Here is a 14161-nt window from a genome sequence, read left to right on the forward strand (position 1 = left end):
TCTTTGAATTTTACTTTTTTTTTACGAAAATAAAGTCAAGCAGCTCTGGAAAAAAGAGCCCACTGCACTGAACCACATTGAAAACCTCCTGGTTATTCCACCAAATGTTGATTTCCAAGTTAAAACATCAGTATTGTTGTTTCTGAATGAATATGAAATTGTTTTCTTTGCATTATTTGAGGTCTGAAAGCACTGCATCTTTTTCCTTATTTTGACCATTTCTCATTTCCTGCTAATAAATGCTAAAATTGCATCTTTATTCTGCTAATATTATATATAACACAGTCATAATATTAGCAGAATAGTAATGCTTTGTCATACAGGGATGATCTAAATAAAAGCCACTTTTTGAAAATATTTTCTGTCAAATTGTAATTTATTTTTTTACAAAAGTAAGTGAGAAAAATTGGAAATCTGATCTGGTATGAAAAACAATCTGATATTTCAACTTCAAGCCATTTTGCCCAGCCCCACCTGGATGTAAAATCTGTAGGAATCAGAAATATTCATGTGATATTAGTTTGAAGCACAGAATAATAAACAATTTGATCAATCAGGAGCTAGCTAGCAATAGCAAAGCTAACTGGCTTTTATGTCCATCATGAACAATTTTCTTTAGTACGTTTCTGTTGCGATACAAGTCTTAAATTTAATTCATAACGGTCTTAAAGAGTCTTATATTTGTGTTGATGAAACCTGTTTTAATTTTACCATTTAGCGCTAAAATAAATTGTGTGATTAGACGAGCATAAGAATAAGCAATATCATCAGAATTAGCTTTAATTGACTAAAAACAGAAGACTAGCAATAAACTGGCCTTTAGTTTGTTAGCTAATAATGTTTCTGATAAGTTTTGTCGTAAAAAGTTGCTGTTATTTTGTGTATTTGGTTGTTTGTGGTTGAGTTTCTGGGTTTGGTTCTGATTCAGACGGAAACTCGGAGAAAGTTTTATCATTTCTGTTTTCAGAAAACCAGCTTAAATCCATTAGTGACACCTTGTGCTAAAGTTTGCATACAAGTAACCAGATCTGTTCTTATTTTGTAAACTGCTTCAAGTATTTTAATCTGGCTTAATGACGCGTGAATCAGATCAGCTGAACATTTGTTCCTGTCTTTGTTAATACGCATAATCCGGAAAAACAAACGAGCTGTTGACTTTCACGGGAAACATTCTCTGGTTGCAGCTCTGTTAAGATTTTATCACAGCTCTTGCAGGGAGAGGAACTTGTTGAAATGTTACAGGCATTTGTAGCTTTCATTCCCACAGAACTAAGCACAACCTAAATCAGAAAATCTGCTTCTGCTGCAAGTGACAGCGAGAAATAAAGAAGTTAAGTTTTCTTTTTGGACTCATATCAGTAAAGCCTGCAGAGTGTGACTCACTATAGTATGAGTTCGCTTATCAGCAGATCACTTTGTGGCTCTTTTTCTTTTTTGTCTGCCTTGTACCGTCAGTTAAGATATGTCTGTACTAGTCTCTTTTTGAAAAACTTGCTATTTGAGTCTTGAAACAGAAACTTGCAAATATATAATGTGGCCCTTCCCTGTTTAATGAAATCATTAGTGAATTGCCTATTATGAATAGATTCATGAGAAATGCAACAAGTTGGTAAATAAATGAGGCAAATCTGTTTATTTTAAACATTCTGTGAAAAACTCTTAAACCACCTCTAAAGTCTGTACTTTACCTCCAGTAATATTTAGGTTTTTGTCCATCTTTGTCCCAGATTATGACAGTCTGCTTAGAAAATGAGGATATGGACAAAGTTGAGGACAAAAGAGGAAGTGTTGCTCATGAAAAACAGTCTAAAGTAGACAAAAGTTCAAAAAAACAGCTCACAAAAGCAACATTATTTATGTTAATCTCTGTTATATAATCCAAAAGTTCCATGTTTGGGAATCTTCTTGATGTTCAAATTCTCATCTATGTGGCAAACTGGGTTATTTTTGGTATTCTTTAGACTAATTAAACATAAGAGGACATTTTCTGCATTTATGAGACTGCTAGCATCCCCTAAACTTTGTTTACATTCTGACATGTTAGAGACTTCAATGTGTTTTATTAGTTTTCATATGACTGTGAACTGAAAAGAAAATACATTTTGTTTTAAGGTTTTATGGATATAATTATCTTGTGTCAATGATTTTAGAACCATCTTTGGCTTGCTTGCTTTAGTGGTGCAAATATTTGGTTTCCTGTCTAAAACCTTTGGATGTCTAAATATTTAATACAACGATTAAAAGAAGTTTATTCAGCAACAAGTCAATTCAAAGTGCCTTACATGCATAAAAATAGAGACATTATTTACCAAACAGTTCATGTTTTTGACCATTTGGATAAAGATCTTCTGCAAGCATCAATTTAAAGTCTCACCCCAGATTCTCAACCAGTTTATCAAGTGTATTTGTGTAGCTCTTTACACCGAGAAAACTAAAAAAAAAAAAAAACAGTTGTGAAAACCAATAACAGACATTAAATTTTGTCCAGTTACATCGCTAAAATCATTAACATTAAATATGTTGATCAAAATTTGATTTATTATGGTTCAAAAGCAACTCTACCCAGGTGGCTTGTTACTCTTGATGTGAAGGAGCTCAGTGTTTCAGCTGTTTTTCAGTTTTCTGGATGTTTGTTCCATATTTGAAGAGCAGACAAACTGAACAGTGACGCTTTCTTTTCCCAGTCTGTCAGTTTAAGTGGAAAGCAACATTTTATTAGGTTTACAGTTGTGTCAATCATACAGATTAAGCAGTGGTTTCAGATTTTAAAAACTTATGATGTTGTTTTAAAACCCGTACTCTGGACTCACATCTGCTGGGTTTCCTGGTCATCATGATGCTTTTTGTTCAGTGACATTATCCATTAAACCGCTTCACAGAAAAGCTGGATTATGCTGAGATGGACACACTTTGACTTCATTTACTGGTTTGATGATTCCTAAAAGCTGGGTTGCACTTGATTTTATTTAGAGGAAGAAATATGCATGTCAGATTTTTAAGATTTTTATGTGTAAAACTTTTATATCACTTTCAGCTCCATGTTGTAAATATGCATGGTAGACTTTCACTGAATCCCAGTAAAATACACTGAAGGTTGTGGTTGTAACTTGACGAGATGTGAAAAGGTTCAAAGGTTGTGAATGTTTTTTTCTAGACACTGCAAACATAAACCATCAACTTAAAAAGAAAGTAGGCCAACAAGCAGAAACATTCCTCTGAAAGAGCGTTTTCTGGATAATTTAACATCTACAGATTTGTGGTTACTTGAGTTTTCTGTGAAAACATTTCCAGCTCCTGGCCCCAAATGTCGTTTGGTATCGACTCTCCAAAATGTCCCTTCAGGTTATCCTGTTATTTGTATCGATTCAATGGCGGATAAATCTAAGTTGTGCTACTTTGTCTTTGTCAATGAGTAACTGGATCAAATTTTTCACACACTTTGCCTCCAAAGTTTCTGTTTCGGTCACCTATTTGCTCTGACGACTGATTCAGAAATGGCGCCAAACGGATTCAAAGGCAAATACTTGCATTCTTAAATGGCATGCATGACGAAATGTGACTTTATTTTGGTTTAATTGAAGGAAAATCTAATTTTTTAGTGACGCTTGTGGCCTGAGAATGGATCCACATGTTGAAAGTGAGGCACCAGTTGGTTTCACTTCATTTAAACTGCGGTATTGGGGAACAAACTAGCGGAGTTGCTGTAGTAACAGTTTCATTCATGTTGCTGCTTTGACTCTTCACTTATTTGTTCCAGTAGTAGGTGTGGAAATACCAGAAATTCGCCCCCTCAGATTTTTGTGCTTTATCTTTCCATCTGAGCAGATGCCACAGAAAAGGCTGATATGGTTGCAGATTGCACACTTCCTCCTTCCCAAAGGGCCCAGCTATCTTTACACGGGGACAAAACATGGATTCTCTCTCCAAAAACAAGTTCTGCACGATTCGACTTGTAAAAACCCAGCGTTTAAGATTTGTTTCACTTGTTCGCAGTGCTTCTCCTTAAAGCTTAGAGAGATTAATTTAGCTTTTACGATGTTTCATGAGTGAAAAGTAATCCCTGGGATGATTGTTTTTCATAAAAAAAAATGTTAAAACAGTGCTATGCTTCTGCATTCTTGCTCCTTTTTTAACATCTTGGGATTTCCTTTGCATGTGTGAGTCAGTCTGCAGAACCAGTTCCCATTTGTCTGAAACCTAAACTTCATACTTTCTTGTTGTTGTTTCCAAGTTATCTTGCCATCACTCTTTTGTTTCTTCCTGTTGATGGATACCTGCCACTCCTTCCCACCTTCTTTCCCCATTGAAAACGTTATAAATCGATAATTAAGTCGATTTTCTACCTGGACTAAACAAAGCGGGTGTTTGTATGTGTTAACTGGGTGAATTTATGCTTTAGTTTTGCGTTTGTGAAGCTGCACAGGGGGAATTTGCAGGGCGTTGTCTTTGAGGGAACACCGAAGCGAGAAGAGAAACAGAAACATGTCTGAACTGGCTTAGCCAGGTCCGCTGGCGAACCCATATAATCAAGAATAAATCAACTCCCTTCTCTCTTCGTACTTTTTTTAAAGACTGTCCAGCTCTTGCTTTTGTCAAACAGTCCTTAAATCAACCAACGTGAGATTGTAGATTATTAATAATGGAATTTCCTCCTGCACCTTACTAATTAATCTCGTTTTGGAAACAGAATAATCATATTTCACAGACAGCAGAGTCAGATTTTAAAATGGTTTTCGGTTCAGCAGAACAGTAAATACTTCAGTGGGTCTTCTTCTGCTGCTGCTGCAGTTTTTGTTGGAAAACATCTAGATCACCATCCATTTAGGGTCCCTGTGCTATTAATGCAATTAGTGATATCTGTTGTTTAGTGCAGCAGAAAATGTGTTTTTAAGGGCATTAATATGCGAGAGGAAACCAGGCTGGATCTTTCTGCAAACGCAGGAGATGTGTCCAGATGCAACTTTTTAATTAAAATTAATTGAAATTATGAATTACATTTTTTTCCAGTACCTGGCAGATTACTACCACTGTAGTTATGTTGAATTAAAAGCAGAAACAATGTTTCGTCAAATATTTGTGTAATTGCAAGTCAAATTGTCATCACAACTATCTCTGCCATTGTCACATTTTTTCCTAAAATCACACAGCCTTTTCTCAATTCAAGGTTTTACTGTTTTTTCTCAACCATTCTGCTTTTAAGGGCCAGTTGCACCAGAATATATTGATAAAACCTATTAGCAAACCATTAAAATATTAATAAATAGCTGCCTCTGAATTCAATAAGTACTTCTTAAAATTAAATAATACTGAACATCTTGTCACATTGATCATTCTCCAGGATTTTGTTGTTTCTGATTCTTTGAAATCAAAATCACTGATTTTGTGAAGCTGATTCAAAAATATTTGCAAGGTATGACGCTAAATGTGACTTTTTGTTACTCTTCACATGACTATAAAGTATAATTTGACAAAGTTTGAGGCACCAGAGTATAGAAGAAGTAAGAAATACTGCCACCTGCAGGTGGAAGATGGCATCACTTAAACTCAGTAGGTTTGAACATTTTTGCTGAAACTTTCCAATAAATTAAGCATTAGCGAGAAAAAATGTGGGAATCTGTTGATTTTTGCATGAATTTTCAACAACTGGAAGAACTGACGGCCACATAAAAAGCTACTGTGGGCCGGATTTGGCCCCCAGACCTTGAGTTTACCCCCTTCTCTGCACGTCTTTCTACTGTGTCCCAAACTTTCACATTTATTTGAATAATATTTAGTTAAATTACATCATAAATGCATGAGACGAATCCCCTCGGCTGTATTTACATCTGTGCTGTGGGTGGGAACATTGATTTAACGCTGTGATCATCGCTGCTGGCTGGGTGTCTGCAGACACGTTTCTCCGGCTTGTTGGAACAGAAACTGTGAAGCGCTGGAATGAAGGTCAGCAGTCTGATGCAAACACAGTTTGGGTTTGTGTTTGAAGATCAAATCTTAGAAAGAAAGAGAAAAAAAGTGTGACAGCAGCTGATACTTGCTTTATTTAATTATTTTGTTTAGTTTTGTGTTTATGGGGTCAGTTTTGCCTTACAAAAGTATTCATACCCATTGACCTTTGTCACATTTTGTCAGATAAGAACCCAAGCAGAAAGCTGAAAGTTGTTTAATTGAGATTGAAAGTGATGCGTAAATGATGATAAAGTCGTTGTTGTAATGAGACTAAATATGAAAAAGGAAATAAAATATTCTTCAATGCCTTGAGTTTCCTTTATCATTTCATCAGTTGTTTTTAGATTTTGCTTCTGCCTGTTGTTTAGACTTGTAGAAAATTATCTAGCATTTATTTAGGTTGCTAATGTTTTTTAATTAAACAAAAGGATTGGACATCAGATTAAGATTGTTAGAAAATAAAGCTCTGATTTTGTGTGGAGTAAAAAACTGGACAGAACCATTTATGAGGGGAAAAACAAGTATATCATAGAAAAGATTTGAGTTTTGAAGTGAGAGAAAAACAAAGTTTGCTGTTTTATCAGTTTTACTCAACAGGAAATGATCAAATGAATGTGTTTTTACCAAGGGTTTTTTTTTTTTTTTAGATTTGCCACAAGTGTACAAAAACACACCACAGATTCGTGTCATCATTTTTTAAAAATAGATTCAAAAACAAAGTACAGCTTTACTTACTCTAAAAGTGATGCTGCTAGTCAAATATAACCTTCTCATCATCAACAAGTGTCATCACCTCTGTGAAAGTCGAGTTTTATCAGAAGAAGAGTTTTACAAACAGAAGTCAATCGTTCAACACTGGAAAATATTTTTTACAACTGAAAAGCATTTAAGACCGTTTTTAATCTTTCCAGCAGTTGGTAATGAAATAAGCTCATCCTAAAAGCTTCACACTGGCTTTTAAAAATGATTTGGGTTTGTAGTGCAGCTATTGAGTCAGTAAAGAAGTTTTCTAGAGTCAAATGTGAGCATATCTGAATGACAGCAGCAAACCTACAAAAGAAAAATAATCAATTTAGATTCATGGCTCAGTTAAAGTCCAGACAACCCTCCATAGGACTGTGCAAAAATAAATCCACTGAAAACTTTTGCATCTTTGTAAAGAACTGACTGATGTAAAACTGTCATACGCTGCAGTTCAGAAAACTGTAAAACAGCCGAAACACTGAGTTCCTTTAGATCTGCACGTCTAAAGTTGCTTTTGTACCATAATTAATGAAACATTAACCAACATTCTGATGTGTGATGATGACGGCACTTGGAAAATAATGTTTCAATTGTTGATTTTGTTTGTGTTTTATGATGTAAAGCACTTTGAACTGCCTTGTTGCTGAAATGTGCTTTACAAACATAGTTGATTTATGATTTATTCTGCATGTTTGAAATGTTTTCCTGCTCCAGCAAACCTCAATCTCGAGCTTCTGCAGCAGCCTGATAGCAGGTGGTGCTAATTAAGGGAAACAATTAACAGGTTTAACTAAGCACCGCTTTACAGGACCCAATAATTTTCCACCTGTTAAGCTATTAAAACAGAGGGTGTGGTTAGTTTTGTATACAACCAATCCATTTTGATTTGGTTTTCTGTTTAATAATCACAATGTGAACAGTCTGTCCTCTAGAAGTTGGACCTTAATCAAATTATAACCTGGTAAAGACCAGGCGACTGTTCATAGTTGTAAATGCGACTAGAAATAATAGAGTTTAAAATTCATGTACTGCACCTTCATTTCCAGAAAATGTTCTCAAAACTGAATTATTCAGATTCAGACTATATTTGTTTTTATAAGGTTGAAAATGAAGCACTTCCATACATACATATGCAAAATTTAACCAATTTTAACTCACATGCAGCAAACATTTACCCTGTTTATGTACATGAAAGGTTCTTAAGCTACGTTCTGTTTATTTTAAGCTGTCTTTCATGTGTTTCTGCAGGCATTTGGCAATGCACAGACAGCAGAAAATAACAACTGCAGCCGCTTTGGGAAATTCATCCAGCTCATCTACCTGGAAAGTGGCGTCATCAGAGGGTAAAACATCATGTGCTTCTTTATAAACACTGCAAAAATACAAAATCCTGCTGACTATTTTGGTCCAGCTTCTAGTGCAAATATCTTAGTAAAGGAAACTTCTCAGCAAGATATGAGTTTGTCAATAATTCCTCAATATTGATGAAAAATACTAGTTCAACTGGCAGATTATTTAACTTGTAACATGGGAAATCATTAGCAAAAACAATCACTTTTATCTTTCTGAAAAATGAGTTTTGTCTTACTTCAAGTGTACTAAGATATTTGCACTAGAAACTAGACCAGTTTTTGTAGCGAAAATGGCGGATTTTACATCATTTCTCAGTGGATCACTTTATTTCTCTTTTTGTGCTTAATTTACAGAGCATTTATTGAGAAGTTTCTGCTGGAAAAGAACCGCCTGGTGTCTAGAGCTAAAAATGAAAGGTAAAAAATATTAAATCTGCAAATAATCAGCTCAGATTATGATCCAAATATCATATATGTGATAAATTTCTTGTCATATCTGCATAACATTGATATCTAAATGAAGCCACTACGTTTACTGCTAATGTAAATGATGAAAGTAAAAAAAATTTTTGCGGCGTCTGATCCTCAGGAACTTCCATGTTTTCTACTGTTTGCTGATGGGCACGTCTAAAGACGAGCAGGAAGAATTTCATCTACTGAAGCCGCAGGATTATGTTTATCTCAACCAGGTACCTTTGATCCACACGCTTTCCTGCTGCAGAGAAAGAGGAAGTGACGAGCTGAAATAAGACACAATGATGAAGCCTCTGCTCTGTCTGTCATTAGACCAGCCCACTTGGTCAATAAATTTCTCCTAATGACTGAAAGGCTGCAAATTAACACTAAAATTTCGTAAAATCGAAACATAATTAAGCTCAGTCTACTCATATTTCCTCTTCAGTCGTAGATGAAGGATTTAGCTTAACACAGAGGTTCCCAAACTGTGGGGCACGCCCCCTAGGGGGGGCGCCGTACCATTGCAGAGGGGGCGCGGGAAGCCATCTGGATGAAAAAACAAAACAAAACATGAACGCTGTATGCGCTGAGTTTTTACCTTAGAAAGGCCAACTCTCTGTTATTCCTCTGTCAATTTGATACAGTAGGGGCTTCCACACTTCCCATGTGTCCTCTGTCACTTTTATCAGCAGTTAAAACTGTTTAATCTGTTGTTAACATGTCGTAACCTGTTTTTCCAAGCCGCCTTTAAACACAACATGAGCGCTATGATGCTCGTGCTGGGTTTACACCTGTGCGGCAGCGAAGGAGACCTGCTGCTGCTGTGCAGAGCTACACAGGTGTGTTAGGATCATGGCAGCAAACCAGCAAAACGCAAAAAACTTTTCACAGTTTTCCCCCCAAACTAACAGACTGTTCAGTAAAGCTGTTGGATGCAGGTAATGTTAGCTAAAAGATGACTAGCTAATATCAATACAGAACCTTAAGCTTGTTAACAAGTAGCTTGTAGGCTACTGGTGGTGTTGTCTATGTTCAGCTACGATTCATTTTGCCCCCAGAAAAGTTGATCGCCCCCCTTGTTCGTCTGGAGCCGAGGCTGAGTATAACAGGAAGTCTCTAAGAATCCACCCCACATCCCCCTCTTTGCTCACACACATCATTCAACCAGACAGTAAGCCATAGGGGTGCCCAGAAATAGTTTGGAAACCACTGGGGGGGCCCAGGAGAAAAAGTGTGGGAACCACTGGCTTAACACATTTCTGAAAGTCCAAAACAAGTGTTCCTCTTTCATAAGGTGAATTGCAAAATTATTTATTTTTGTTGAGGAATTTCACATCCACCAAAATCTATGCACTTTATTGGTGTATGCGATAAATCAAAACTAAATGGAAGCATTTCATACATGAGTTTAAATTGTTTTAATTTTTGTTTGTAAATAAAAATCTGAAAAGTGTGGCATTAATATCTAAATACTTGATACTGGATTGTGTCAAGTATATTCAGTTTAGTTTATTTAGTGTTTTATATTCTTATGACTGATAACTATTCATAAAACTTTATTTACTGACAATACATCTTAACATGACGGGTATAAAATGTTGCCTTGTTTGTAGGGATAATAAAGTTGCTGATTGAATCTTCTTCCTCTTTTTTTTTTTGAAAAATTTTTAAAAATTACTAAGATTATTTTATCTTCAACTGAAACCTTTTGGGAAGAAAAAGTTCATTTAGCTAAATATTTTCCTCCAGATTTCTCTATTCAAGTGTATGTTGTTCCCCAGTTATGTCGATAATTAATAAATAGAAATAAACAAAAATAAACAACTTCACCTTATTTCATTTTACTTTTATATGTACTGAACTATGCATGCACGCAATGTTTCTGATTTTTTTTTTTTCTTTTTGCACTTTTTCTGCAGGGGGAATTTCATTTAAACGAGGAGGACGATCCAAAACAGGAATACAAAAGACTTCAACAAGCTATGGAGATGGTTGGCTTTTTGACCGCCACTAAAAAACGGTACATATGGTTATAATCACATTACATATCTGAAATGCCACAAGCTTTAGCAGAGCTTCCCACAGTTCTGACAAAGAAACCTATCAAGATGAGATGGAATGCTTCAAATTTAGTTTTTAAAGTCGTCTTTGAAAACAGAAATGTTTTGCTTTGGTGTTTTTTAAGAAAACAACTAGAAAAATGCATTGATTTTTGCAGTAACACTCAAACTCATGCTGTTTTATAATTTTATCACGTCTCATTTAAAGTATACACCTGTTTGCCAAGCGAAGTGTAATTGAAACTGAGCTCTATTGAGTAGTTTCTGCTTTCTATACTGGTGTCGGCTGCATGTCTGAGCTTGTCGAGCGGCAGAGCACATATTCCAGCCAGCGCCCCAGAATGCCTCAGGACACAACGTGCATCAGCTGCATAGTTTGTTACGTGTTCAGGTTCGATTTCCTGGTGAATATTCACACACTGCAACATGGAGGTGGAAGATTAAATATAATTTTTTTTATTAATCAGCAGTGGTTATGTGTTCCCTAATAGATGTTGTTCATATATTAGGTTTGAATAATGCATTTAACATTTATTTGTTGAATCCTTATTATCTGGTTAAGCTCAGATAATATCAATGTCAAATCTATTTATTTAGCACTTAAAAAAACAGATAATAAAATAAGTTCATGAAAAGAGAAAGATAAAAAACAATAATAATACAAAAAATAAATAAATAAGAATGGCTACAGATTGCTCTGAGTTTTTACACCACTAGAGGCCATCATAGTTCCTACTGGACTGAAAAGATGAGTCCTGCAGTAAGTTTGGAGATTTGTACTTAAATAAACTGATGTTTTATGAACTAAATAGTTCTTCAATAGTTAGTTGGTCCTAAATGAGGTCTCAAACAAATTAACTTAAACTGAATAAAGTGAAGTGAAACATTTGTCTTATTGTCAGTGAGGGGGAGCTGAAAAGTCAGTGTCAGATTTGTATTATCATTTGATAAATTAATTAATTGATCATGAAATTAGGTCAAGTTTTACAAACATTTATACAGAGTCTGGCTTTCAAAAGACTGTCACACTCAGGATATTAAAAAAAATCTGCTGTGATGAATTCATCTGTTTTCATAATTAGGATGAAGAGAAGAAGTTTTAGATCGTAAACGATGAACTGATGAGCTCAGAATGACGCAGAAAGGACGACTTTCAGGGCTACATTCGAGATAAACTGCTGGGGAAAAACTTGAGTCACTCTAGAACTTTCTGTTAACTCATAAAAAATCTTAAAAACATTACACCTTGATAAGGACAACCGACACACAGCTGACAGTCATTCAACATGTTTGTGTTATTTCCACTCTAAAATGACTTAAAATCTTGTTTTTCTGTTTTCGCTTTGCAGCATTTTATCTGTGGTCTCCGCCATCCTGCTCTTGGGAAATGTGACGTTCAGTCAGTCAAAGGATACTGAAGTCCTGGAGGCCGGACCTGCAGAGGTTTTATCTTCATTGTCACACCTGCTTATGGTAATACTGATCACGCTATACTCAGGAGTTTATTATGGATACATACGATAAATCTTAATCTGCTGCAAACTCAATTTAATTAGTTCACAAGCTAAGCTGGGCTGCCACTTATTTTAGAATATTTTTTTGGGTGTGTAGATTTGCATCAAAACTCAAGGATGCAATATAAACTCAAAAATATGCCTCCTCTGCTGGGTCTAATGTAGCAGCAACGACCCAAAAATAGATTTACTTAACCTCATTGTGCACTGTGCAAGAGCTCTGTTTACGCCGATGAAGATTCACTCACCTCAGCATGCCAAATTCTTGGGGTAGCAGACACAGAAAGGGAGCTTGACCTATTTTTTTTTTTATCAAGTTTGTTCATAATTATTTGACCACTAGGCATTTTCCCCTCCATCCCAGTAGTTAACATTTTTCCCATCCATCCAAGTAGTTAACATGCTGGAGAGAAACACTTCAGAATGATGACTATAGTTGATAAAGTGACAGAAAATGATTTTTCACTTAAACGCTCATCGGTTCTTCATGTTTGGACTCAGGTTGGGTATTTATCATTCATCGGGAATAATTTCTTAGAAGAATTTTCATTTATTGTCGTCTCGATACATTTCAATTAACGACAAAGAACTGACATTATTATTGGAAATGCTATTTTTTTTCTATTTTTACCACCATTTGGTCCATGAGAGCATCAGTAAATATCAGTGAATCTGAAAAATTGTGCAGTTCAATGATATAAATCACACTTCTTTTAGTAAGTGGTATTCTAAAGAATTTCATTCATTGGGAATGTTTCAGTATTTGCGTTTGTGTATGAATTTTGTGTCAAAAGAAGTAATTAATAGTTTATATTCATCTTTTTTTATCATTATCACAACGGTACCGCAAAATATATAGTGGTAAAAATTTGTGAAGTTTGGACCTACATTGTCTGAAACAGGGTGGCAGCAGGTTAACATTGCACTGATGAAGCAAAACTGTTTAATTTTTATAAATTCAGACATTTAGAAATAAGATAAGGTAATCTGTGTTATCTCTGTTTCATTTCATCTACAGGTGAAAAAGGAGCAGCTGGTGACGACTTTAACCAAGAAGAAGGTAGTGACTGCGGCCTCCACTGTGGTTTCATACTACACACGACAAGAGGTAATTACTTTGAATTTAGGAAGATCCTTTATTACCTGGAGTTAAACTGCTATGTCCATTTATCATTTCGGTTTTATGGTGTTGCCATACGTTTAATTTTCCTTGTTTCATTTCTAGGCCGTGTCAGCTCGTGACTCCATGGCGAAGAGTTTATACAGCGCTCTGTTTGACTGGATCATCCTTCACATTAACCACGCAATGCTCAACAGACGGGACCTGGAGGAGTCCGTCTCTGTGAGTCAAGTTAAATCTTGATCTATAGCTCTCCGATCTTTCAGTAAATGTTTGTAGATGATATGAAGATTATCAAAACAATCTCATATTCTGTTATTTTAAGAGCTTCTGTTGTGTTTTTAGTGTTTGTCCATTGGTGTCCTGGACATGTTTGGGTTTGAGAACCTCCAGAGAAACAGTTTTGAGCAGCTGTGCATCAACTACGCCAATGAGAAGCAGCAGTTTTACATCAACCAGAACATCTTTAAGCTTGAGCAGGTTGGTCTTTGTTTTCCTATTATTATTTTTATATCAACACTATATAACACGTTTCTCCTGCTTCTGCACTTACTTTTTTAAAAAGTTGATTTACATTAATTTTGTGGGAGGTTTGTGATTATTTGTCTGATATTTTATTAACTTTTAGGAGGTCTATGTGTCAGAAGGCATAACCTGGGAAAACATCAACTTTATTGACAACAGTGACTGCATCCAGCTGATCAGTAACACATCAGTAGGACTCCTCCACTTGTTGAACAAGGAGAGCAAGTAGGTGAAATTTTACATTAGAAACCACTATTTAACAATTTGGAGATGGGGAGAAATATGCTTTATGGAATAAAATGTTGAAATGTGAAGGGATTTGCTCATAAACATCAACCTCTGCTAGTTTTGAAAGTCAGCTGGAACACAAAAGCAGCTGCTTTGCATGTGAAGCAATGCAAAACATTGTGTTGTTTTTGTGTTTAAATGTGTAAAATACAGAGA

At 35.6% G+C, this 14161-nt stretch overlaps 1 protein-coding gene across 3 annotated transcripts in view; it reads left to right on the forward strand.

The window, feature by feature from the left end:
* The window catches only part of LOC106914790 (unconventional myosin-IXb-like), a 38383-nt gene that overhangs the window by 4824 nt on the left and 19398 nt on the right, over positions 1-14161 (forward strand). For all 3 annotated transcript variants that reach the window (XM_014981830.2, XM_088014676.1, XM_014981831.2), the window contains 9 exons: positions 7939-8033; positions 8397-8459; positions 8632-8731; positions 10418-10518; positions 11908-12031; positions 13091-13180; positions 13298-13414; positions 13538-13672; positions 13821-13942. In XM_014981830.2, the coding sequence (XP_014837316.2) occupies positions 7939-8033; positions 8397-8459; positions 8632-8731; positions 10418-10518; positions 11908-12031; positions 13091-13180; positions 13298-13414; positions 13538-13672; positions 13821-13942 (947 nt within the window). The remainder of the gene's footprint in view (positions 1-7938; positions 8034-8396; positions 8460-8631; positions 8732-10417; positions 10519-11907; positions 12032-13090; positions 13181-13297; positions 13415-13537; positions 13673-13820; positions 13943-14161) is intronic.

Source organism: Poecilia mexicana, unplaced genomic scaffold (genome assembly GCF_051168715.1).
Source record: "Poecilia mexicana isolate PSO_F unplaced genomic scaffold, ASM5116871v1 scaffold_17, whole genome shotgun sequence".
NCBI classification, from domain to species: domain Eukaryota; kingdom Metazoa; phylum Chordata; class Actinopteri; order Cyprinodontiformes; family Poeciliidae; genus Poecilia; species Poecilia mexicana.